The sequence below is a fragment of the Erythrolamprus reginae genome, chromosome 1 (genome assembly GCF_031021105.1).
Source record: "Erythrolamprus reginae isolate rEryReg1 chromosome 1, rEryReg1.hap1, whole genome shotgun sequence".
In the NCBI taxonomy this organism is placed as follows: Eukaryota; Metazoa; Chordata; class Lepidosauria; order Squamata; family Dipsadidae; genus Erythrolamprus; species Erythrolamprus reginae.
In genome coordinates this window covers 158,922,727-158,949,489 of record NC_091950.1, presented here as the reverse complement: position 1 = coordinate 158,949,489, position 26,763 = coordinate 158,922,727, and the positions used below count along the sequence as shown (strand labels likewise).

At 37.8% G+C, this 26,763-nt stretch overlaps 1 protein-coding gene across 3 annotated transcripts; it reads right to left on the bottom strand.

Moving 5' to 3' along the window:
- Window positions 1–1,583: 1,583 nt before the first annotated feature.
- On the bottom strand, window positions 1,584–25,099 carry SEC22A (SEC22 homolog A, vesicle trafficking protein). 3 transcript variants are annotated; one of them, XM_070730311.1, is made up of 7 exons: window positions 24,902–25,099; window positions 18,626–18,823; window positions 15,949–16,112; window positions 12,820–13,014; window positions 9,652–9,770; window positions 6,704–6,769; window positions 1,584–4,308 (listed from the first exon to the last, which is right to left on the bottom strand). In XM_070730311.1, the coding sequence occupies exons 2-7, from the start codon at window positions 18,805–18,807 to the stop codon at window positions 4,108–4,110; spliced, it is 927 nt and encodes a 308-aa protein (XP_070586412.1). In that variant the 5' UTR covers window positions 18,808–18,823; window positions 24,902–25,099; the 3' UTR covers window positions 1,584–4,107. The 3 variants fall into 3 exon arrangements, with proteins under 3 accessions (XP_070586412.1, XP_070586404.1, XP_070586419.1); XM_070730303.1 differs by lacking the exon at window positions 24,902–25,099 and adding an exon at window positions 23,995–24,091; XM_070730318.1 differs by lacking the exon at window positions 24,902–25,099 and adding an exon at window positions 23,220–23,908.
- Window positions 25,100–26,763: the final 1,664 nt, after the last annotated feature.

The window sequence follows — 26,763 nt, the reverse complement described above, 5'->3', positions numbered from 1 at the left end:
GAAGGAACCTGGAGCACATACCTTTGCTGCCTGAATGTACCCAACAGGCAGAAATAACTGGAGACAGGCAGTTCCCCACATACCCAAGCCCTGTGTCATGAAGGGTTTGCTAGGTGATGACAGCAACTTGAATTGCATCCAAAAGTTGATTGGCAACTAATGCAGTGTGACAAACAGCAGTTACTACTCATTACTGTTTGTGTACCGATTGTAGCTTCCAGAGGATCTTCAAGGGTAGTCCCATGTAGAAGCAGGCTGCACTGATTCAATCATGAAGTGACCAGGGCATGAAGTATCATCAGCATACGGATACTGACAAATGACATTACCTAGTGGGTTCATGTAAAAAAAAGGGTGTGTGTGTGTTTGGAATGTCGAATATGGAAGCATCCCAAAATGAGAGGCCAGGAGCACAATCTCTCTCCATCAATGGAGGCTGAGGTGCAATATAATTTCTTCCACTAGCTTCCATAAGCAATCCAGATGAACACTGTGATTGATATTGAAAACCTAAGAGGACAAGTTGTACAAGAATGAATGTACAACCTCTATCTCTATCAACCATCAAAGTTAATCAACGTGTGACCAGTGTCTAAAATCCAACTGAAACAGGTCCAGAAAAAACAATTTATTCCAAAATCTTATTTGCTGCTGGTCTGACCATCTTTTCCACAATCTTCTGGCTGGATAATGAATGACTAGAATGAGATGTGTGTGAAGAAATGAAGAGGCACGTGGAATGGTGTTAAAAGGAATGTGAAATCAAACAGAAAAGTTCTTTTTTGCTAAGTTGTTCTCCTGATCTTACCTACAGAGCAAAAATCCCCAATATCTTATATTGCGAACCTGCTAAGCAGCATGGGGGGAATAAACTTAGCCTTAGATTCATCTTTTTAAATCAAGTCTGTGTGCAAGCAATAAAATATTCTGTTTCACAGGAAATGATATAAACTAGGTTTCCAACACTTTCAGAAAATTTCTGATTGGAACTAGCAACCAAGATGCCTGGGATGGTAGCTAAAACTGAATAGCTAAGATCAATTATCACTAATTGGACAACTATAAAGATGCAATGTTCTGCATATACAACACATAATTTGGTTGTATTGCCATCACAGAGCATGATGAAATCTTTCAGTATTTTATAGACTTAACATCAGCAACAGATGGTAAGTCCCAACCCTGGATACCTGAACAAATGGTTTCTTTCCCTAAATTGGACTACTTTAGTACATTTAGACATTGATTGGTTTAATGATATTTATGTGCATTAATTACTGTATTGCATGATTATAAATGCAGTAGCATTTCTAGCTACAGTTTTGAAATCCGAGCAAAAAAAATCTACTGCCAAGCTTTGTGGAAAGATATCTGCGTGTATAGTTGAATACAGTGGCATTCATCTTTGACCACAATACATGATATTCATATTCAGGGGAGGCACTAAAAATTAAAATTCATGAAAGTTGCCCAATCCTTAACTGAAAATAACTGATAACAACAGCTGCGGGCAAATTTATATTACAAAAAGATATTTTCTGTGATATATCCTTTCTGGAAAAAGGAACAAACACACACTGTTATCATTTGGTCCTCAATCAAATATTTATCATGAGTTATTTTGCACTTTCTTACTCCTCTAAGAAAGTGAATACATACCACCATAAATTTAATTAAGGCATTAAAGTACTGGCTTTTCATTGCTGGCTTAGTGCAGTCCCGTAAAGTACCATAATCACATTACTATAGTAATACATGAAACACTGAAAATTACTGTATATTGCGGGCAAAAATACAGACATTGGGCTTGTATAAACTCAAGCCATAGTAAGATTTATTCTTTTTTGGCTTATGTATTATACCAACCGAGCCAATTATGGCTTATTTAAATTGTGATTCAGCAAATCATGGCTTAATGTACTACGTGAGCCCAAGCAAAGGCTTTTTCATCCACTGAATCAGTCTACAATTGTGAATACTTGCAGATGACATGCAATTCAAGCCAAAAGACATAGGTTATTAGTGGGGGTGTTACTCCAAATATAAATCCATCTCTTTTGCAATGTTTTGAGGACATTTTCTGTCTTTCAGCACACCTACTTCAATACAATTCTTCCTTAAAATCAAATGTCATAAGAGATTGTAATTGAATGCAAGGAGGAATTTTTAATAATAGCTTTTGTTGGAACCAATGGTTCTCAACCATTTCTTCATCATGGACCCTCTTTAAATACCTTTTGTGGCCACAGACCATGGCCATGGACCCCCAAGATTTAAGATTTAAATTGTAACATTTATTCAAGCCTTTGCAGACCCCTTCCCATGACACAGAAGTTTTGTGTCACGGATCACAGGTTGAGAACCACCATTTCGCTCTATGTTGCAACAGAATTCACCCAGAGAAACTAAGAAATTAGTACCATTCACAGGCTAAGAAATTGCTGGACAATATTCAACAATACTCTGAACAGTTCTTGCATTCCCGCATGTCAGAGATAATATCTCACATGAACTTAAAGGTCCTCTATATTGATTTCAGTGAACTTTAATGGCTCCTAATTTCATCTGGAATTCAGCTCATTGTACTCATCTTTCTAAATGCCAATGCCTACTTTTTGTCTAAACAAGCTTAATATAGACACTGAATCCCTATATTTCAGGAAAAAATAGCTGTAGCCTTCATCTTACCATGTTATTGGTACCCAGGGTGAAATCCAGCAGGTTCTGACAGGTTCTGGAGAACTGGTAGCGGAAATTTTGAGTAGTTTGGAGAACCAGCAAATACCACCTCTGGCTGGCTCCAGAGTGGGGTGGGAATGATTTTGCAATATCCTTCCCCCAAGAGTGGAGGGAGGGGGGAATGGAGAATTTGTAGTAACCTTCCCCTGACACAACCACCAAGCCACACCACACCTAAACCATGCCTACAAAACCAGTAGTAAAAAAAAAAGGGTTTCACCACTGTTTATACCGTCTGGAGGGGATGGAAAAGTTAATTACCACAGGTGGTTCACCTTGGAGTTTATATATTGGCAATGGCAGGTACGGTGGTTAGAAGGAAGACCAGGTGTTAGTCCATCTTCAAGCACAGCAACCATCTGGGTGACATTGGTCAAGACATGCTCCCTCAGACCACGTCATGCGATTCATGAGAAAATTGGAAGGATTATGTGTACTGCCTAGAGCTCTGTCAGTGTTATAATCTGTTACAATATGAATAAATAAATTGCAATGATCCAAAGCTGTTTCTTCCACTCCAAATACTTTCGTAAGATAGAGAAATGGCTAAAAATTACCCCGCATCCAAGCTAGTCAACTGTTCAGTTCATTTTCTGATTTCACATTATACAGAGAAAATGTCTGTCTCCTCCCACTATATCATCACAAATTGATTTTTCTTAAACCTTCAAACTTTAGATAAGGAACCAAAGAGAAAAAGTGGTGATGTTATTGATGCATTGGGACAGATAAAACCTTTTTCTAATTCTCTCCCCCAAAGCACATGAAAGAAAGCAGAAGGAAAAGCAGTACTAATGCAGTTCATAATTAACTCAGCATTAGATGGCAGGCCTTTGGGGCTCAAGAACTAATCCCCAGGAACAGATGGTTTCCGGGTTAGGTTTTAATTAAGGAAAATGCAGACACACATTAAATTTATGTGCAATCCAATAATCTGGCATTTCGGAATTCATTCATACCGAACTGTTTGTTAATATGCAATACCATCCCTTTATTTCAGCCTTTTCTCTTGCCTCACAAAGGCAAAACTGGTTTGGGACTGTAGAAATCACTTAATATGCCAAGCAGGTCCAATACAGATTCTTGTCGTTGTCAGAGTTCTGAATATGGAGCTTTTCATGCTGCCCTCCAAATTCTCATTTATCCTTGGGGTATACTGTATTCTCCAGCATTGGATTGCATTTGTACCCCAATTAGTTCCTGAACCTTTTTATTAAAAAAAAAAAAATCTTTGAGGAAGAATGTCACTGTGGACTTATTAGTGTGTCTCAGAGTGCATGGAACTTCTCTTCGTACAGCAAAGCTTTTCAGTCCTGAGAAGAATACCGTTCGGGTGAAGTTTGCCGTGAAACTATCAGAGGACATCCGTCACACATTGTAATCGGGAGCTTTTCCTTGCGGCTGCCTTAGCCGGATTTGCAACGTTAAAAAGGCACCCACAGTCACATGGAAAAAGATCTGCCAGAGATTGCGCAATTCATAAAGGTACATATTGCACAAGCAGATTAAGCCAAAAGTTAGGAAAGATTTAATGTTCCGCCAGCTCGTGCAGTATGCAAACAAATAGCACTGCAAAGAAAAAAAATAATGGACATAGTTAAACGATAGCTTGTAGGTTTTACTCAATTCTGTAGTACAAAGACATCAAAGGGGAAAAGTCTTCTACTCAACATAAAGAAAAAAAAAACCCTGTTTCAATATTCTTTTGGGGAAGAAAAGACCTGTTTGCTTTCCGATGACTGTGAAGACTTTTCAGAATCTGTCTTGTGAAGCCATATACAGATGATGATAATAGTGCTCTTGGTTGACTATTAGAATCTGGATGTTCTGTACAACTAGAGGGTTTAGGAAAACTTTGTTTTATACTAACGAAAATGTTTTAAATAATTTCTTGAATTGTAATTCTATCAAATGTCATGCATCATATCATACGATATTATACAAAAGGAGGTGAAGATAAAGAAGATATATCTTATATCTGAATGCTCTTCTGGCACTCAAAGAGATTTACTTTGCAACAGAAAATAATATGTCTCACACCATGCATCATTTAAATTACCCATATAAAAGCAACAAAACTTTACACTGATAATGCAAACCCACCAAACAGCTTTTGCAATATTTCCACCACCCCAAAGAATATATTCCTTTAAAAAAAAAAAAATTTCTCCACAATTTTATACACACACACACAAACATATACATACATATATCCAAATCCCAGTAAGGGTATGGCTAGCTGATGAGAGCGAAATAGCTTGAAATAGATCTATACTAGTCTTCCTTCCCATTATCAGCTAAAGTATGTTACACACACCCATACACACACGTGTATACCTTAGAATATATCAATAATATACACAATTATACATTTTTATCAATCATTCTTAAATCAATATCCTATTTTGTACCTATTTTATAGTTCTATTAATCGGTTTGTTGTTCTTCTTTTCTTTAAACTCCCCTCCCTCTTTTTGCATCTCTTCCTTCTACCTCCTTATGCCTTCTCTCTCACTTCCTACTTCCCCCCACTCCTTCTCTTCTCCCTTCATCTTTCTACTTCCTATTTCTCCTTCTTTACTTTTCCCTGAGTGATTATTATCCTAGTTCATCTCTTGTTTAACAGACTGATAGCTTAGTTCCCATACATTTAAAAACTGTCAATGTCTCTTCTAAATTTATAATTTTTGATAATTTCTATACATACAATTCTTTATTTTAGGTATTTGCTACTTATCTAATGCTGCCTCCTCAAAACCTGATTTTGTCATCTGGGTTTACAGTGTTCCCTCGATTTTCGCGGAGGATGCGTTCTGAGACCGCCCGCGAAAGTTGAATTTCCGCGAAGTAGAGATGCGGAAGTAAATACACTATTTTTGGCTATGAACAGTATCACAAGCCATTTCTTAACACTTTAAACCCCTAAATTGCAATTTCCCATTCCCTTAGCAACCATTTATATTATTACTCACCATGTTTCTTTATTAAAGTTTATTAAAAAAAATATTTACTAAAGGTGGACGAAAGTTTGGTGATGACATATGACATGGTATAGGGGGAAAAACCGCAAAGTATTTTTTAATTAATATTTTTGAAAAACCGTGGTATAGACTTTTCGCGAAGTTCGAACCCGCAAAAATCGAGGGAACACTGTACTACCATTCACTCTCAATTTTCTCTTTTTGTAATCATTCTAGTTTAATGTCTATGTATATTAGTTTTGTCTCCCAAGAATATATTCAATGTGGTCCATTTTTTATTATGCATCTGGACAGAATGACCAAATCCAGTGGAGAGTATGGAGAATACTTATAACCTAAAGCCTTTTTTGGGCTGTGACCAGTGACAAAACTACTTTTTGGAGTATAAGACACACCTTTTTACTCCCTAAAAGAGGCTGATAATTTGGGTACGTCTTATACTCTGAATGTAGCTTTTTTTTCAGTCTTAACTAGCTGCTAACAATATTCCCAGCTTTTATCTTGCCGGCTCTTTCATTGTTTCTCTCCGAGAAGAATGTTTTCCAAGCACTAAGTCTTTCCAGGGTTTCTTTCATTGCTCTAACTTGCTCCAAATAAGTTTCTTTCCAGCCCTAACCAGGTGCTAACAATGTTCCCAGTTCTTTCATTATTACTCTCTGCAAATAATGTTTTCCAAGCCCTAAGTCTTTGCAGGGTTTTTTCCATTGCTCTACTTGCTCCAAATGTTTCTTTTCAGGTGCTAATGATGTTCCCAACTCTTACTGGCTTGCAAGCTCTTTCATTGTTACTCTCTCCAAATAAAGTTTTTTAAAAGCCCTAAGCAGGGGATAAAATAATGTGCTGAAGCTGACCACACTAAGGACCCTAGCCAGATGAATACCTCGTAAGCAGATTCTTTTTCCTATTTTCCTCCCCCCAAACTAAGATGTGTCTTATAGTCTGAAAAATACGGTATTAACATCTAAAAATAAGTAAGCATATACCTGATATAAACAAGCTGCTGTGCCGAGGAAAAAGGCGATAACAAAACTGAAGTCATCTTCTTCATTCTGAAAAAAAATGAGCACAATAAACATTCTCAAATCAACCAATTTTATCATGTGCAAAGAAGACAGACTACTCTCTTAAATACTGGAATCTTTTCAAGAACTCAATCAAGTTTTTCCTATATTAAGCTTGGCAGTTAACATCTTTTATGATCAGTTGTATCACAATATCCTTGCACATCATCAACAGCAGCAGTTTCCTTCCCTAATCAGGAACCAGAAGCATGAATTGGATGTCATCCATCTTCATTTTAAGACACATGAGGATCCTTATAATTAGAAGCTGAAATTAAAATGGTCCCGATATCTGCCCAGCTAATCACATGACCAGGTTAGACAAATAACTAGGAGTGAGCTGGGTTCTCTTTCCATTTACTGACTGCTTCCTGGGATTTACTGGTGGGTAAATAAAAATAATTTCCAAGGAACAAAATAAAACAAAACATGGTAGCCTCTTCTTTATAAATTTTCTCTAGCAGTAGCCAGATCTATATTAAGCATTTAGGTGAGAAGAGTCAATTGATTTCCCATCCATGGTTATTCTTCCTGAAGCCCTATAGACCAGGGGTGTCAAACTCAACCCTCAAGCTGGTGGGGTTCTTAAATCTGGCCTGGGAGGCTGGCCTGGGAATATCAAAGGACCGGCCTGTTTTTGGCATCTTCGGCCTCTAGCAGCATTCTGCATTCAGCATTCTGTCAGTTGAAAATGGGCCATATGGGGCCTCTGTGCAGCCAGTTTTCGGCTGGCAGAGTGCTGCAGGGGGACTGGATTGGACTGGATTACAATTATGTGGCCTCAGGTAAGTGCTTGATCTGGATAGAAAACAAGCAACATCCTTTGTTAATATTACAGTTTAATGCCAGATTTTACATGGGTAATTTAATTTGCAATCAACAATCTATAATTGACAGCCATTTCTATTTACTATCCTGGAAATTTATATTTTAAAATATTTTTTATTAAATATATATATTTTAAAATAGACAAACACAATATATAAACATACATTTACACACATATAAATTAAGTATTTTCAAGTTGGTCAACATCCGTATTTTAACATTCTTATCTACATATTATACATTTATAAATCTGTACACATAGTCTTGTATAGAAACCCAATTTTCATTTCATTACTATCCTGGAAATTTATCTCTGTTGTTAGATCTTGTATTATATTATTTATGCTACTGTATTTTTATTATTTGTTGAATAATAAAAATACAATAGTATAAATAGCTTTTCTGCCTGGAAAAACAATTTACTACTAAACAAAGGGGTATAAATAAAAAATTTAGTGGAATATGAAGTAATAAATGTTTGCCAGTAATATCTGGTAGAAGAGTTGATGCGGCCCTCAGTGAAATTGAGTTTGACACCACTGCTGTAGACTGTTCCATCAACAGCCTGGGAGAAAAGTAAAGTTTCCATGACAGATGATGTAAAGTCTTGACCGGGTTGAAATGGGAAATTTAGCAGTTAGCCTGATGTTAACCTTTTTCATTTTAGAACTGGACACTAGCCCTGCTACCACTTTAAATAATTTTTGCATATTGCCTTTAAACAAGCTGTTTTCATATTTAGTTTGGCCTTAAACCAGAACAGTTTGGTTCAGTGAGAATCATGTAAAATAGAATATAGCCAGCAGATGGTGCTATGCTCTCAAAAAGTAAAATTATAAACTAAAATGCCATGGAACTCAGAGAATAAATTCAATTATTTTGGCAAGAGAGCTAAGAATAACACAGCACTTTTCTGTCAACTGGAATACCTAAAGATCCTGGGCAGGGAATTTGGACCCAGAAGATCCGAATTACATTTGTTTTGCAATGGGCTTGACCGTTTAACCCAGAACAAAATTCCTGCCTTCCCACCATATGTGTTTTATATGACTACACAGTACAAATGGATTATATATAATTGTTTACAGTTGGCCTACTTCCCAGAAAAAGGAGTTCTTCCATATGAGAGGGCGAGAGAGAGAGAAAAGAGGAATATTTGAAGGTTTTCAGGACAAGTTACAGGGGAGGGAGAAATACACAGGGGAAGATTGGAATGATGGCCAGAGCGTGTATTGTTCTTTAATGATAATACAAAAGGCAGAAATTTAACTCCATTGATAAATTCAGTTTTGAAATCAAACTTTTTAACTTTTTAATATCCATGGTAGAATTGGACAAGGAAATACTAAGGCAATCAAGGTATCTCCTTTGTTAATAAGTGGACAATTATGTACACATTCTCATCTTTAAAAGTACAGGGAGGTTTTTTTTAGCATGTCTGCATTCTAAGAGGGAGAGAAAGAGATCTCATCCCTTCATAAGGAATTGTTTGAAATACCACATATGTCTGGATTAATACATCCTGAATTCCCTTATAATCAGCAGCAAATAATAGCATGTACTAAAACTTAAAACATATCAGTGTCAACCTATTTGATGTGAGAGACATAGACAAGCAACGCAATTTCCTACTCCCCTTGACAATTTAACATGGAATGCAGCTCTTAGAGTATTTAACATAGTCCATTCCAGATTTCTCTATGGCCTCGATTTCCTTTTAAGAAAGATGGGTGAAGAGGGAGGGAGGGAGAGAAGGAGAGGGGGAAGAGAGGAAAAGAAAAAGAGAATTATGTCTGTAACATGTCTGGATCAGAAATCCCTCTTGCTCTTTCACGAAACTGGGAAACTGATAACGGCAAACACTTCAGCTCAGGGAGGCAAACTCAGCCTGATAGGGAAAGATAATGTTCTTATCCAATTACTATTCCAGAGTGATTTTACTCTACTAAACACCGCTAAGTTATTTGAAAAAAATAAAGTTACTCTCTTAATCGTCAAAATATTTTTTTCCTGTTTCAAAGTTATGAATGTAACAACCATACCTGCAGAAGACTCTCTATGGCATGAAAACCACGAATTAAATTCAAAGCAGCACATAAAAGGCTAAGAAGAAAGGAAACAATTCCCGGTAGCGTCACTGGTTCCAGTCGTTGGTGAGGGGCTGATAGCAGAGAGAAGAAAATACTATAAATATTTTAAAAGCTTTCTTTAACGTTTGAGAAAAACCTGTTAATGTTAGTTTTTTAGTTTTGTTCTTTAAATGAGTAAAGGTAGTTTAATTTAGGGAATGAGTGGTCAATTTGCAACTTTTAAATATAGAGATTGGAAATGCACATTAGAAATTGCTGAATTATTGTGCAGATTAAAATATAGCCTTCCCCCACCCCCCAAAAGAAAAATATATTTATTTATTTTTTTGCTTGAGTAAAAACTTAATTTCTACAAGATGTAATAATGTACAGGTAGTCTTCGACTTATCACTACAACCGAACTAACAATTTATGTTACTAAATGGGTCAGTTGTTAAATGAAGTTTGCATCGTTTTACAGCCTTGCCACAGTTGTTAAATGAATCACTGTGGTGATGCACGTTAGTAGCATGGTTGTTAAGTGTATCTGGCTTTTCAATAGACATTGCTTGTCAGAAGGTTGCAAAAGGTGTTCACATGACCCCTGGATACTGCAACCGTCATAAATACATGCCAATTGCATGCATTCCAATTTTGATGGTATGACCATGGAGATTTATTTTATTTTATTTTATTTATTTATTTTGTCCAATGCACAATACACAATGTATGAAAAATGGTCATAATTTACGTTTTCCAGTGCCATTCTAACTTTGAATGGCCACGAAATGAATGGTTTTAAGTCAAGGACTATCTGTAACAAACTAATATACTGTACCTAAACTATGCAGCATAAGACTTAAATTCCCAAAATAAAAACACAGCAATTAGCCAATGCATAACTAAAATCAGGCTGTTAAAATTGTATTTGATGCATGTATTCTGCTGGGATTTCCCTGAGGCTTCCCTCGCTGGGATTCTCTTCATTTTTGCCGGCCCTGCTTTGAATCCCAGCAAGGGGAGCCTCAGGGAAATCCCAGCAGCACAAGAACAGGCGCTTCGGCTGACAACGGAAGTCCGGAAGTGGGGTTTCCCAGAGGGGAGCCTCAGGGGAATCCCAGCAGCGCACGAATGGGTGCTTCGGCTGGCAATGGAAGTCCAGAGGCGGGGATTTCCAGTGAGGGGAGCCTCAGGGGAATCCCAGCAGTGCAAGAATGGGCACTTCGGCTGGCAACGGAAGTCCGGAAGTGGAGTTTCCCAGCGAGGGGAGCCTCAGGGGAATCCCAACAGCACAAGAATGGGCACTTCGGCTGGCAACGGATGTCCGGAAGTGGGGTTTCCCAGTGAGGGGAGCCTCGGGAATCCCAGCAGTGCACGAATGGGTGCTTCAGCTGGCAATGGAAGTCCAGAGGTGAGGATTTCCAGTGGCGCAAGGCAAAAGGGGTGAGTTTTGGGATTGCACGCATTATTCTCTTTTACATTGATTCCTATGGGAAACATTATTTCATCTTACAAACTTTTCTACTTACAAACCTCGTCACTGAACAAATTAAGTTCATAAGACGAGGTACCACTGTACTACTAAAAATATTCCAGACTCAAATCCCCTCCCCCCCCCCCGGCCAAATAAGGTTACTATGCATATCTAGTCAATAATTCCTTGGTCAACCATATGGATATCTCTTATCTAATGGCAGGCCATGCTGATCCTTGCAAGATGGATTTGGTTTGTTAAACAGAACATCGTGAAATGAATTGGAGGAAAGCTAAAAGATGTATGACAATTGTTGAAACTCTTAAATTTCAATAGAAGAGTGTTTGTAGCTCTGAACTGGGGGATCCTTGGGTGTCTCTGAGCTTGGTGGTTTTCTTGCAGACATTAGCAATAAAACCACTGAAGATATTACCTACTGTGGTAATGAAATGTCTGCAGGAAAACCATCAAGTGCAGAGAGCCTCAAGGAACCCACACTCCAGTAGGCATTTCATTTTCCTGGGATACAAAAGAGCTCCAAATCTGCCATTCTCCCCACGATTGAAAGGGCAACGAAGAGGCAAAAATAAAGAGCAAAGAGAATATAGACTGTAAGCACCTTTGCTGATATTCATCGCTTCCACGAAATGCCAACTATGCACACAAATAACTGCCAATTCATACTGAATGTGTGTACGAGTGTTATTATGAGATTCTACAAGTGACAGAACCTGAATGTAGGGTGGGGGGAAAACACAGGGCAACCCCCTTGTAGTCTAGGCAACATGGAGAGAGGGACAATAAGGTGAATGAACCATATGTAAATCATTCTGTCTAAATCAGCGAAGTGTAAAGGTGCCAACAATGAAGTTAATGAGCTGGAACATTGCTAGAAAGAGAGGTGCCATTCTACCTTGCGGGCACTGAACAGCTGCAGCAGAAAAGGCTCTCCAAAGTAGTTCATAAAGTCAGAAAATGCTCAGAAATGACAAAGGGTATTTCTCTTAGAGAAGGAAATCGCTTCTGTCTGACCAGTGCTCTTTCCAAACTTTATAAGGCAAGAGCCTTTTTTGCTTCGCCAAGAACTAACATGCAATTGGAGAGAAGCTGTTGCGATAGAAGAATAGTTTTAAATATATCAAACTCATTTAAACACATAGCGAAACTCAACTTGTCAAAATCACCTTATTAAAATAGGCTTTAAAATTAATCTTAATCTCCATTACAATACTGAGTTCTTATAGATGACGACTATAGACTGATCAAGGGATTGGGTATTCATTATCATTCAATCTCATCTTCTGATTTTAGGGAGAATAATGACTGATTGGATCTATGGTTTCCTGGGAGACAGCACTCTTATCTTCTTCCGGGTCAAGGTCCCTAAATCTCTCTCTCACACACATCATTCACAATGTGATGACATTATCCTTGTGAACAATAACTTTTCATTGGGACATCAAGGGAAAAAAGTTCTTCAAACTGCACTGATCAACTAGCTCAGGATCCCTGCCCCCATCTGAGCTTGAGTAAGTCATTCAAAACCCAACATTACCAAAGTCCTCATATTGCAGTTGGCCATGAAATTTACAAAAGGAATCAACAATCTCTACCTTTCTCCCAAAATAAGTAAATTTGAATAAGTAAACTTAAATTCATCATCTCACCTGGAGACATTTTTCTTGTATCTTTGTTTTCTTGTAGAGATCCATATGGATATCCATTGGCTGAACAGAGTTCTGACAGGGAAATCTGGTAAGGTGGCCTCAGCCTAATTTCTGTTTGCATGTCAGCAAGATTTATCCTTGTTGACAGAGACCTTGGATTGTTGTATCTTTGCTTGGTCCTTTGAATAAAATTATCTGTATAAAATTAAAGCAACCCCCTTTAGATTTTTTATGAAGACGTCACTGGGGACCCCATAGCTTGATGGGCAACATACATCTCAGATACACACATTTAAATTCATTATTTAAAATTCTTACATCCACTATGGAAAATTTTAATGTTGATGCTGCTTTCTACCTAGTATATCATGGGATAATTAATTTTGCAGCACCAGAAGATTAAATGCTACAATTTTAATTATGAATAAACTAATGTTGCACGCATTGGCAAGCCTGAAAGTGCAACTAATATAATTAATTAATTACATTTGATTTAGTTTTTCTTGTAATTCGGAAAACTTTCTTAGTTTTCATAAGCATTTGTTCTGAGCCCCAGGCAGTTTTCTGAATTATAACATAGTCATAATATTTAGAATGCCATCACCTATAGCATGGAATATTTTCCTATAGAATATAAGCACAGCGTGACAACCACAAATTAATAGTTAGCAACATACACATTACAGTGAATGCAAGGATGGTGAAATGGTGTTTTTTTAATTAAAAAAAACCTACTTATTCTCAGCCTAAGCTTTACTGTGCTTATCAAACTTGATGAGCCATTATACACATGTTGACTTAAAAGTATATTTCATTTAAATCTTAAGCGCTTACTCTAGTATAACCTTACTTAGATTTGCACCCTTTATTATCAATAATTTTTTTTAAAAAAAAAATGAGGATATTATTATAAAGCTGAGAGGTGACAGACACTATTTCACTATTACTGGCAATATAGTTCAAGTACTTACTCCCAGATTACTAGGCTACTGCAATGTACTTTACATGGAGCAGCATGTGAAGACTACCTAGGAGCTCTATCTACTGTCTAGAAATTGGTTGAAATCTGAGTTCAGAGATCTTTTTGAACTCCTGTCTGCCTTCAATGTCTTTACAGAAGTCCTTATAATACTTCTTCTAGTATCTTTCTAGCAGCTCTTTGAAAGTTTTGATTAAGTTCCTTTCTGAGATCTTTGTCTTTCTTGGTTTGGGTTCCTCTTCTGATAATTTTTACTTCTTTAGCTAGTGACTGGAATGAATTTTAGGCCTTGGGGGAACCTGCTGGGGATATTATATCCTTGGCACATATTCCAGATGTTCTTTGCTCATCCACCCCAGGACACACATCCTCTGGCAGAATGAAGCAGCACAACAGGGTATGCTTCCCTTCAAAAAATATGTTAACTGCTTCCTATTAATGGCGGTTACTGAAGAAGGGCTCAGAGGCAATGTTGTTCTGCTAGTCTTTATTTTATGGAAATAGCTTCTTACTGAGTTGAGATCAGCACCCATTCTAATAGCCTTCCAGAAGCTATTAGAATCAAAGCTTTTCCAGACAGTATTTGGGGAATGCGGAATTCATGCCATCTGTATTACTGCAATGCTTTATTACTATTGTTGCCTTGGTTTCAATATTGTTTTAATGTTGGGAACCACCAGGAATCTATGCAGATTACTGTAGGATATGACAGAAATAAAAAAAATTTACTGCATCCCCACGGAAACAGTAGGCATTAAGTGAGATGGTCATAAAATAAGCAGAACACAGAGCCTTAAGAGGCATCAAGCTGTGTGAAATATAGTCATCCCATGTCTTAGTATACATTCCTCTGGTTTCTGAAAACTGTGGACTGTTTATAAATTATGCCAATTTTTAGGGCAATGAAAGTTAAGCCTTAGATCTGTAAAAAATAGAAAATATGGCTTTGCTCTCTGTTTTTGTTAAATTAGGGTTTGGCTGTTTTTAAGGGCTGCTTTTTGGGTTATTCCATATAAATGGCAGATCCTATTAATAGGATTTTTTAGACTGCAAAGCTTCTATAAGATCATGGTCTGTAGATAAAACAAACACAATGAAATTAAATGCATTTCCAAAATAATTTAATTAAAAGATATTAAAATTGCCTTTAACCAGTCACAAGTTTTTGCCTATTTCATAAACTTTCTGTTTTGAAGGCAGCATCATAGAAGACTCCCACAAATATTGCCTTGAGAACCCATACCAAAGCAGGACATTTTATAAAACCAGGTACTCAATCAACAATAAATCACCAGTGTCTTAAATTGGCATAAAAAAAAAAAAAGGCTAAAGCTGATGATGGCAGAATGCAAGAGATAGCATGGAAATGTGTCTATGGAAAACATTTAACACAAATTATTTAAACATTAGGTCAAAAGTAACCCTCTTAATGAAACTGACAGGTCAATATACATGTAATTTATCACATATTCATGGTAAATTGCAAGAGGCAGCAAAAATCTAAACCTCCTAGATCTGTGATGGGCACAGAAGCTGTCACCCTAGTTCAGCTCTACTGTGCGTGCCTCCTGCCAACCAGCTTGTCGGGTCTCTGCTGCGCTTGCACAGGACACGTGGCAGCTGTACATGCATGTATGGGGTAGCACGCACATGCGGTGGGGGGGTGGAGCATATGCAAGGGGCCACATGTGCATGCATGGGGGTGGGGCGCATGCAGGGGTTGGCCCATGCATTGCATTTTGGGGTTTTGGCCACACACTTTGGGCACTCGCTCCAAAAATGATTAGCTATCACTGTCCTAGATCTTCTAAAGCACCTTTTCCTCCTTGTTCATAAGTGTAGAAGATCCGGATTCCATCTCTGCAGGAGAATTACTCCTGAATAAAACAGATCCATTGGGCTGCTCCAAATCCCTATGAAATAATACCGGTATTGTTGTCAGGCATTTGGAAGTGATTTTTAGATCACTGTGCATTGTTTGCGAATCAAACAAATCGAATGTATATTTTAATGCCAAGTTGTGTTCTTTTATGTCATAAATAAAAAGAATGCAAAATACATTTTGTAAACCATGCTGAAGTAAATCTATTAACACGCACTTGGAAGACCAACATCAAGCCAGTTCTTGAAGAAAGTGATGAACCCCTTACCAAATTCAATGAAACAGTAAGGTCTGACTGCTGTGTTTGTCTTCATCATGTTGTATGTGGTAATGAACTCCTTTTGAAGCTCATCCAGGAAGCAGAAGGCAAGGACGTTGGGGTAATGTTCAGTGCAAAGCATCATGTAACTCACTCCCAGGGAACTAATAAAGCTGTATTTTGGTGGGGGAGGAAAAATGGGTCTTTAACATTTCAAAATTAAAATAATGTATTCACAGATTAGCTTAGGTAGGCTTTACACATAACTACAACCAGAGAAATAATGATGAGTCTAATGAAAGCATTACTATTCATAAGAAAATAAATTAAGGGCAGACAAAACTCACTGACTCAGAAACAGAATGTGATCTTGCTGAACCTCCTCTTGGATCATGCTGTTCTGGGAGTGATTCCCAGAGGTAAATCTGTTGACTCAGAAGCAGTTTAACGTATGCTGGACATGTTTCGGATCCAGACTATTTCTAATTCAGAGAATGTATCCCCAGAAGCAACTGAACTCTCCCCAGCATGGTTCCATAGTTCTATAAGGGGAATCTAATATTCTACATCTCTAACAATAATGTTATTTTTACAGAACAATGACGTTTTACTAATTTTTGCTATTACCTATTCATATGTAATATATTCTTTAAAAAGAGGGCAGATGTGGGGATGGATAAGTATGGGTGTAGCATAATATGTATCTCGCTTGTTCCTATATTTTTCAGAGTATAAGATGCACCGGAGTGTAAGACGCACCTTAGCTTTGGGGGAGGAAAATAGGAAAAAGAATCTGCTTACTGGGTAATCATCTGGCTAGTGTCCTTAGTCTGGTCAGCTTCAGCACATTATTTTATCACCTGGTTAGGGCTTTAAAAAAAACTTTATTCAGAGGAAGTAACAATGAAAGGGCTTGCAAGCCAGTAAGACCTGGGAACATCATTAGCACCTGGAAAGAAACATTCAAAGCAAGTAGACCAATGGAAAAAACCCTGCAAAGACTTAAGGCTTGGAAAACATACTTCTTTGCAGAGAGAAACAATGAAAGAGCCTGCAAGGTAAGAGCTGGGAAGATCATTAGCAGATAGTTAGGGCTGGGGGGGGGGAGCCACATTCAGAGTATAAGACGCACCCAAACCATCAGCCTCTTTTAGGAAGGAAAAGGTGCGTCATATACTCTGAAAAATATGGTACTTAAAAAACGTAAGAATGAAGATTTGTTTTTCTACTTCAAAGAGGAAGAGGAAATAGATAAATAAAGACTATGGTCTTCAAAATATTTTATTTGTTAGTTATTACTAACTACATATATATTTCATTCCATAAGTGAAATATATTTGTAGCAAGGATGCCTCTTCATCAGAATCCAGCAAAGACTTTAAATGAACTTATTATAAAATGTAAAAATTACTTTGAATTAAAATATTAATTTTATTTATGAAAAATTCCATTAATCCATTACTTTCTTATGCATTCAAAATTCTAAGACAATTTTGCCTTACATTCAACACTGCTGAAATAATTATGCTGATACAGTTGTTTGTTTTTTTTAGGAATATTTTATTTCTAAAACTTCAAGAATTTATCAGAACTATCTCAGGAAATTTATATAGTAAGATTGAATCAATCAAATGCAGAGGGTATAAATGTAGATGCAATGAATATTCTTATCTTTGCATTGTGCATGAAGCCATTTACATTCCCTTACACAGAATTACGCAGATTTTTCCATTTATTTTCTTGATATAAATCTAACCTAGGGGATACTTCATCTTACAAAAAACATACTATCTGCCCCTCTCATCTTTAAAGAATTACAAAAATATAATAGTACAGAAAAATGGAGAGACTGGAACATCAAGTTTATTCTTAAACGATAAAGAAGATGCATTTTACGAACACTGGGAAAACTTTATAAAATTTCTCTGGTTTTTCTTTATAAATAACATTTCAAAATATAATATTGGTATAATAAAAATATAGGGTTAAGATGCATGAGAGTTAATTTCCTTAAATAATATAGAATATACATTTAAGTCTACACTATAAGTACTGCCATAGATAACATTGCAGTTAACAAAGTTACCATGCAGTTCGGCAGTTTTTTATGCCAGGTCTTGCATTGCAAAGATTCAATATTTGAGACACCAGAGGTGGACTCAGAAGAATCTTGCTTAAAATAATTCTACAAAAATCATTAGGGCAATCCAGTCTGTGATAAATAACATCGCTCAAAAGGGTTGCCCTGTCTTTTTAGCTGGTTCTGGCAGTAGTTCAAGGGCAGCCCCTGTGCAGGTAAGTATAATAGATTTGCAGATTTGAGTAGGAATGCTTCTTAATAAGAATGTAATTTCTAAACGTCACTGTAGCAAAAAGTTGTCTTCTTCACTCTTAATAGAGTAACTAATGTATCTATGAGGGTTATCCAGAAAGTGGAGGGAAGCAGAATTAGGATGCTCATCTCTAACCTTCACTACAACACTAGTCAATGATCTACTGACCACTGGCACTGCTTGTTCTCTTCCACTGGCTTCCTGCTACACGATAGTAATACCAACTTCCCCCGCGAACATTCCCCACAAGAACTATGTGCCTTATAACCTTACTTTCTGGATAACCCTTGTAGGTTATATGAAACAATAAAGAGCAATGTTGCAGAGAGAATACCGTGTCAGAGAAAACTTACTTTATGTTATACTTTCCTGCTTGTAATGTGCATCGGTCTGGAAGCTCAGTGAGTCTCTTTGCAAGACCTTTAAAGTACTTTCGGCATTCCTGTACAGCTGTGTTTTGCTCATAATCAGTAGAAGCAGATAAAGGGAGTCCATCTCTCACACGGACCACTGAGGCAGACAAGATAATGGACATTGCCAACAATAAAAATCTAGGAACAGAGCACACAAATAAGATTATATTTATTTTTCCCTTTATTCATAATGCCATTTAATATTTAACATTACCTCATCGTTGAAAAGACTGAATTAGTTCCACATTATTTAATAAGAGCAAGCTGTACTAATCCACTCCTTTTCATATACTGTAGTTATCAAGATCATTTGCATTTGAGTTCTCTAGCTTCCAAAAACTGGCTGCCTGGAGCTTTTTTTCCTTTTTTTCACCAGGATGGCTACCTAACTGGCAATTTACCAGTCTGGGTTAAATTAGAGTATTTGCTATAATTATTCCATTAAGCAGTTCTAACTGGAAGTAAACACAAAGAGAAGACTACATAACCACTAACATATATACATGGTACCAAGAGTATTCCAATTTATTGTTCTAGGCAACGATATTCATTTCCAAGATACTGCATTCCACTATTACCATATTTTCTACTTTCTATTTTTTCTCTATCCACCATTTCACTTCACTTTAGGGATTTCAGTGAGAGAGGGGAACTGTATCTAAGTGAGAGAGGGGAAATGTATCTAAGTGTCCCCACTCCTGCTTTCATTATATGATGATCAGCACTATCAGATGATTTAGTTTGAGACATTGTTCCAAGTCATTAAATATATTATACTTTATAATGCTGAAAACAGTTTATTAAAACATTCATAATACAAAAGGTATTGCTAGTAATAATTCATAGTAGTAATTTAAACTGTATTCTAGGCAGCATTTTGTAAAATGCATAAAATGTAATTAAGAAATATTCAAGTTTCACTTTACAGTATTTATAAAATGAGATGTTTGAGATTGGATGCTGAAAGGTGATGCTGTTGATTGGATATTTTAATTGAGTTTTAATGACTGTCCTTTAATGATTCTTTTAACACCATTCGAAATCACCAGGAAAAATTTTGGAATGTAGCATTATGGAAATAATTCTAACAAACAAGCAAATACATTTTGCTTTAAAACACTAGAGTTTTAAAGCAAAGAGAAAACTTAATTATTCATCAGATGGGAGCTGTAACTTTATGTGAGAACTGCAATTGTTCGAAATAACAGATATGGACTGTGCCCAGAGAGATACGGTCCATATCTGTTATTTCAAACAATTGCAGTTCTCACATAAAGTTACAGCTCCCATCTGATGAATAATTAAGTTTTCTCTTTGCTTTAAAACTCCAATGTTTAGGCTGGGAACAATTTAGCAGCCACATACATAATTCTTTTTAATTCCAAAGTTTACTACTATAAATATGGCATGCCTACAGACCCTCAGCTCATTAAGCTAGTGTTGCATGGTTCCATGACAATACAACTTTACTTCTCCAGAGTAAGAATAGTAGTTCTGAAGAAGATCAGATGCTGCTACCTAAAAATATTTGGGACTGCTTTAAGAAATAGTACCAAGTTAGGATGTTCTTTATATTGAGAAGAAAAACTGGACAAATAAGGTACAAACATATCATGTTTAGGTTAGTTGTCTATTCAACCATTGTATCCTCCTGGATATATGATATTCACCCAATCACAGACAGATTTTTCAGCCTGTTGGCATTTCATTTAGATATCAAATTCAGCATGTTGAAAAATATAAAATACAGGTAGTTCTTATAACCATTTGTTTGGTTACTGTTGGAAGTTGTAGTGAAACTGAAAAAAAGTGACTTATAATCAATTTGCAGCATTTCTAGTCATGAACTCAAAATTTGTGTGCTTGGCAATGGTATGTATTTATGATAAGCACATTGTCCTGAAATCAAGTGATCATCCCGTTGACCTTCCCGTTTCCAACAAGAAAAGTCAATAGAGGAAGCTAAATTCACTTAATGACTGCATAATTAACTTAATGACTACAGCTATTTGTTCAACTGTGGGAAAATGATCATAAAAGGGAGCAAACTCACTTCATAACAGACTTACTCAGCAATGAAAATTTTAGGCTCAATTGTGATTGCAAGACTCCGGCTATCTGTTTTGTAAATAAATTTTACAGAGTGATTTTCAAGTTTGTGTTTCTAGTTTTGTTGCTATTTGTCTCAGATTTTACAGTTCTGTTGAAAATGACAAGGATTTTTTTTATTAAGTAAACAGAACAGTAAATAGAATATGGTTACTTTGGTGCCTATTCTAAAAGCATTATACTACTTATTTATTTGATTCTGCATCTATTTCAAGATGCTACAGTTGTCTCAAGGCATTAATAGCTTAGAGGTAGACACTTGAAGTATCAGACTTTTTATCAACTTATCAATGTCTTGCTGTTTAGATATGGATAGAACAATCTTTCCTTTTAAAATCACCTCTGTCATGTAATCAGGAGGATACAATGTATTCAACTGGTTGGGGGGGGGACAAGAGAAATGTATTCCTCCATCTAATAAGATAATTCACCAAAGCAATCAAAATTAAACCCAGATCTGAAATCAATTTCAGCTGATAAAGCCTATGGTGTGGATAAAGATCTTGGTAACATAAAGCCAACACACACACACACACACACACACATGTTTATTTCTGGTGGATCACCCTTGTATACCTACTGCCTTATTAGCAGCCTGCCCAGGTTCAAATCACAGTAAGAATATGGCTAGCTGATGAGAGCTAAATAGCTTGAAATATGTCTCCCTTTATTGTCACTATCAGCAAAAATATGCTACACACACAAACACACACACATACACAAGCTGTACCCAGCCACACATTGCTGTGGCTCAGTCTGGTTTGCTGTAGAACATACACCATATAATTGTCCATGTGAGAAGCAATCCAAGCAAACCACACAATTCTAAAGATTGCCCTTGAGCTTTGTTGATGGTGATTGCAAACGCCAATTGAATTGGGAATTGCAATCTCTTAAATTAAAATGGCATATCCGTTGGAATCATAGGAATGTGGAGAATGAGGACATCTTCCCCTTTGAAAGGTCCTGTCAAGACCTTTGCATATTCCATGTTGAATGGCAATTTCAAAGTGGAATGAGCATCTATGCAAATGAATGAATTCACTACAGTATACACCTTCATTGCTGCTGTTTCTACTTGTCACAGGTGTGATATCTATATAATAGTAGGTATATAAAAACATGTGTTTGAATGCAACGTTGTGTCAAAATTTCAAAGCAATCGGTGAAGAACTTTCAGAGATTTAAAATTTTGAACAAACATTTACATTTACAAACAGAGATATATATACAGTATAATATATATGTAACCAAACTGTATATATACAAATGCTGCAAAATCCATAACTAAAATATCTGATTGTAGCACCTGTAGTTCAGTCCTGCCATTTAAGTTTGAATAGCTGTTGAATGAGTGGTCATTAAAGCGGACTACCTGTAATTTGTTAGGACCCCCAGCAGTAAATGAATACATATATTAAATATTGAAAATAAATGGTAAGTAATGTAATACAATGTGAAAAATCAACAGAACAAAATCAGCTACCTGGCTGCCAAGCAAAATAGGACTTTGTAAGGTCAAACCAGCACTTTGAATTGCACCCAGAAATGTACTAAAAGAATATAAACTTGGAGGAATAGAACTTATTGATAACTCTCAATCTGTCAAAGACCTTGGAGCATTCATAACCAATGACCTAAGTCCTAGAGCCCACTGCAACAACATTGCCAAAAAGGCTTTAAGAGTTGTTAACCTAATCCTTCGCGGCGTCTTCTCTGGTAATTTTAAACTGCTAACAAGAGCTTACAAAACATTTGTCAGACCAATCCTAGAATACAGCTCGCCTGTATGGAACCCACATTGCATATATGACATCAACACAATTGAGAGATTCCAGAAATATTTCACAAGAAGAGTCCTTCATTCCTCTTCTCACAACAAAATACCTTACTCCGCCAGAATTGAAATTCTTGGTTTAGACAACTTACAACTCTGTCGTCTCTGTTCCGACTTAATTATAGTTCATAAAATCATATACCAAAATGTCCTACCTGTTAACGACTACTTCACATTCAACCGCAACAACACACGAGCACAAAATCGATTTAAACTAAATGTCAACCGCTCCAAACTTGACTGCAAAAAATACTTCAGCAACAGAGTAATCAACGCCTGGAATGCACTACCTGATTCTGTGGTTTTTACTCCTAACCCCAAAACCTTTAACCTTAGACTATCTACGATTGACCTCTCCCCCTTTCTAAGAGGTCTGTAAGGGGCGTGCATAAGCGCACCACTGTGCCTACCGTCCCTGTCCTATTGTCTTCTTTTGTTACTTTTTATCATTACTTATCTAATGTTTTATTTGTACAAATTATCATCCTATAATAGTTTGACAAAATAAATAAATAAATAAAAATTAAATAAATAAATAAATAAATAAATAAATAAATATAGGAGTTTTATGATGCTGGTGACACATACCAGGTAAGAGGTAGACTACATATTCTGTGCCAAATTTAATTTTTAGTGCTGGCTCTTAACAATAGAGTTGGAAGGGACCTTGCTTCTTATTCCACCCTCAGGTATATTGGAGAAAAGCCTGACACTCTCTTCTCTGTGGCAAATCCTGAGATATTGGAGCACTGGTATCATGTCTCCCCTAGTCTTTCTTTTCATTAAATTAGACATTCCCAGTTCCTGCAACCGTTCTTCATGTTTTCTTCTATGACATGGACTTCAACTCCCAGAATTTCTGAGCCAGCATGATTGCCTCAGGAATTCTGGGAGTTGAAGTCCACAAGTCATAGAAGATCTAACTTTGCCTACCCCTGAACTTTAGGGGATTCTCCGCTTAGAAAGAGCCGTCACGGCTTTTTTCCTTCGGGTTATGCGACACGCCAACTGACGAGGACACGTTTTTCTCTCGAACCCCGTCGGAAGGATTTTGGAACCCCCAAAAGCGGACGAAGACACAACAAACGGCAGCGAGGCTTTGCTGCCATGATTGCCACGGGTCTCTGTCATTCGCAGGAGGGGAGCGCTTATATGGCGTCCCGGGAGGCTCTCCAGGCACCGACAACTGTCATCCAGGAAGGCGACATCCACCCAAGCGTGCCAACGCGTCCACAGCACTAAACCCTTTTGGCCCAGACTCTCAATTGAGGGCCTGCGCATCGCCTGGCGGCTGCTCCGGTTGCTGGGCAACCGGGAGAAAAAAAGGCTGGAGGGGCGAGGGAGCGCGAGGAGGTGGAATTACCTGGCTTAGTCGATACGGCACCATCGGCCGCCGAACCGCCCGCTGGTTGTAAAAGCGTCCCCGCGCGGAATTCTGGGACTCTGACACGTCACACTCCTCGCGTTGGCCCGTCGCAGCGGACGTCGCGTGACGTTGGTTAATGGCGCCCTGTGGTTTTCGTCGGACGCGTTGCTCTGACAAGATAAAGTCGCTGTTTCTAAGGGCTGATGATCGGTCCGTGACGGGAACGAATGGGTTTTTAACAGTTGGCATACGGAGATCCCAAACGCTTATTCTAGATAAGTGCTCTCCAATCTTGGAAACTTTAAGACTTGTGGACTTCAACTCCCAGAGTTCCTCAGGCAGCTGCCTGAGAAACTCTGGGAGTTGAAGTCCACAAGTCTTAAAGTTTCCAAGATTGGAAAGCGCTGTTCTAGATACTTTCGAGTCCATCCTGCGCTGAGTTCTGGAAGGAAAATTTTTGTTGTTTGTCCCGTGAAAGCCCAAAAGCAAAGCTGAGTTCAGGAAGTGCCAATACTCACCGCATAGGGGGTGGCAGGGCTTCCCAGATCCACAAGGAGTCTGAAAACCATGGCAGGAAAGGAGGTGCCAGCGCTCATTGCGTAGGGAAAAAAGGTGGCAGGTCCTCTCAGGCGCCCGCGAAAAAGCGACCTGAAAACCGTGGCTTGAGTTCCCTTTTGTACCTGACTGAGCCCAAGTGAGCCTCACATCTGAGAAGGAACATGGGAAGCCGCAGTTTGAAGGTGACAATTAGGAGATTTTCTCAAGGCTTGGGATGAATGGCAGAGGCCTGTCGTAGCCAGAATGAAAAAAATGAAGAGCAAGAGAGAGATACTGTATATGTAAGAAATGGGCTTTTCTAAGGGATGACACAGGAAGACAAATTTGGCTAAATAAAGGTACTTACAGGGATATGGTGGCTCAGTGGCTAAGACTGAGCTTATCGATCTAAAGGTCAGCAGTGCAGCGGTTAAACGGAGATGAGCAGCACCCCCTAGAGCAGACTTGGGCAAGGGGCGGCCCGCCCACTGTCTGACGAGCCCACCCGCTATCTGTGGTCCGTGGAGGTCGGGGTCCGCTCCAGTGCAAGGATGAAAGAGCTCACTGCATCTGCCGGGACTCCTCCGGTTCCTGCTTTCCTGATGAATCATGAGGAGTCCCGGCAGACGCGGTGAGCTCTTTCATCCTTGCACTGGAGCGGACCCCGACCTCCTACCGAGAGCAGCCGAGCACAGAAACCATGCAAACACTCCAGCGCAGTGACTGTGGTGCACTGTGATGCCGTAAAGCAAACAATTAGGGGTCTGTAGAGTGGATCTGGGTGTTTAGATCAGGCCAGGGTCTGGATCTTTACAGTATTGGGTAGAACTATTAGTCTGGCCCTCTAAAACCATCCCAATTTCTCATGCAGCCCCATGGCAAAATTAATTTCCCACTCTTGCCCTAGAGACTAGAGTGCAAGGGAAACTTTTACCTTTAAAGGTACTTGTTCTGCCCCAGCACTGAGCCCCAAATAAAGAAATAAAATTCAGATGGCAACAAAAGTAAGCAAGTTCATTCATTCCATCAAAGCATAGTCATAAATATCATATTTTAAATAAAATAAATATCTGAAAATTAAGTTATACAATTCTGTAATTGTTTTATTTAACATATTATAACATGAAATTTAAAAATATTTCCTTGCCTAGCCCTTATGCCAGTGAAAGCATTAATTTATTCATAAAGTGGGTTGCATAAATTTGTTTATCTTTTTAGGAATCTTTTTCAGAATTTGAGAACCTCTAGATTCATTAACTATTGACAAAATACATAGTGCTGCTCAGGCATAAAATTTGTTTGTTTGTTTGTTTGTTTGTTTATTTAAACTTCTATGCCGCCCAGTCCCAAAAGACTCACCTAATGTGCCGCTCAGACACTATACTTTTCCGCCCACACCGGAAAAAAATTAGAGGGAACATTGCTATTAAGACCTGGGCCAGTCTATTTTACATAACAAAGATCTACCTCTTTCTGGCAGAGTCATAGCAGGATTTGCCCAAAGTCTTTTCATTGCATCATCACCCAGCAAGAGTCAACCAACCCTGCATGGCCTCATGAGAGGCTGACAACCAATCAGAGCACCAGCTCAAATTCAAAGCCAAACAAAGGGCATAAACCCCAGGCATTCTCAGTGTCTCTGCCCTTTTTTGCCCAGGATCTTAAACCATGTGATATTGTTGATCAATAAACCTTCTTTCAAAGCAGCTTCTATGTTTCCAGTATACAGTATTTCTTCCCACTTGGAATTGAACCCAGATAGACATTTCTTCCAACAATATTTTCCAGAAAATAAGCATCAAATGAATATACTACTAGATAAGGACAAAACATTTAAATTTGCCATTAGTCAAATAAATACCTGATAAACATTATGGCCAACCATTTGATAGTTTGAGACTTTGTAAATTAAACACAGATGCTTAGCTTTAGAAAAAGACTTTTAATCAAATACTATTGCCCAATGAAAATCCAGGCGTTATAACACATTTTCTATCTGAGTAGCAAGCTTGGAACGAAATTCCAGAATACTGTATATAATTTCAATTGAAAAGTGGAAATGCTAAGAGCTAAATATGATGGAGTAAGAATAAATGGTTCCCAGTGGGTTAGAAAGATTTGATATATAAACTTATCTCAGCCAGTCCAAGTTAACCGACAAATATCCATTAACTTGAAAAGACAGGAAAAAACAGCTGAGACTTTATAAGCGCCAGAACAAATACCTAT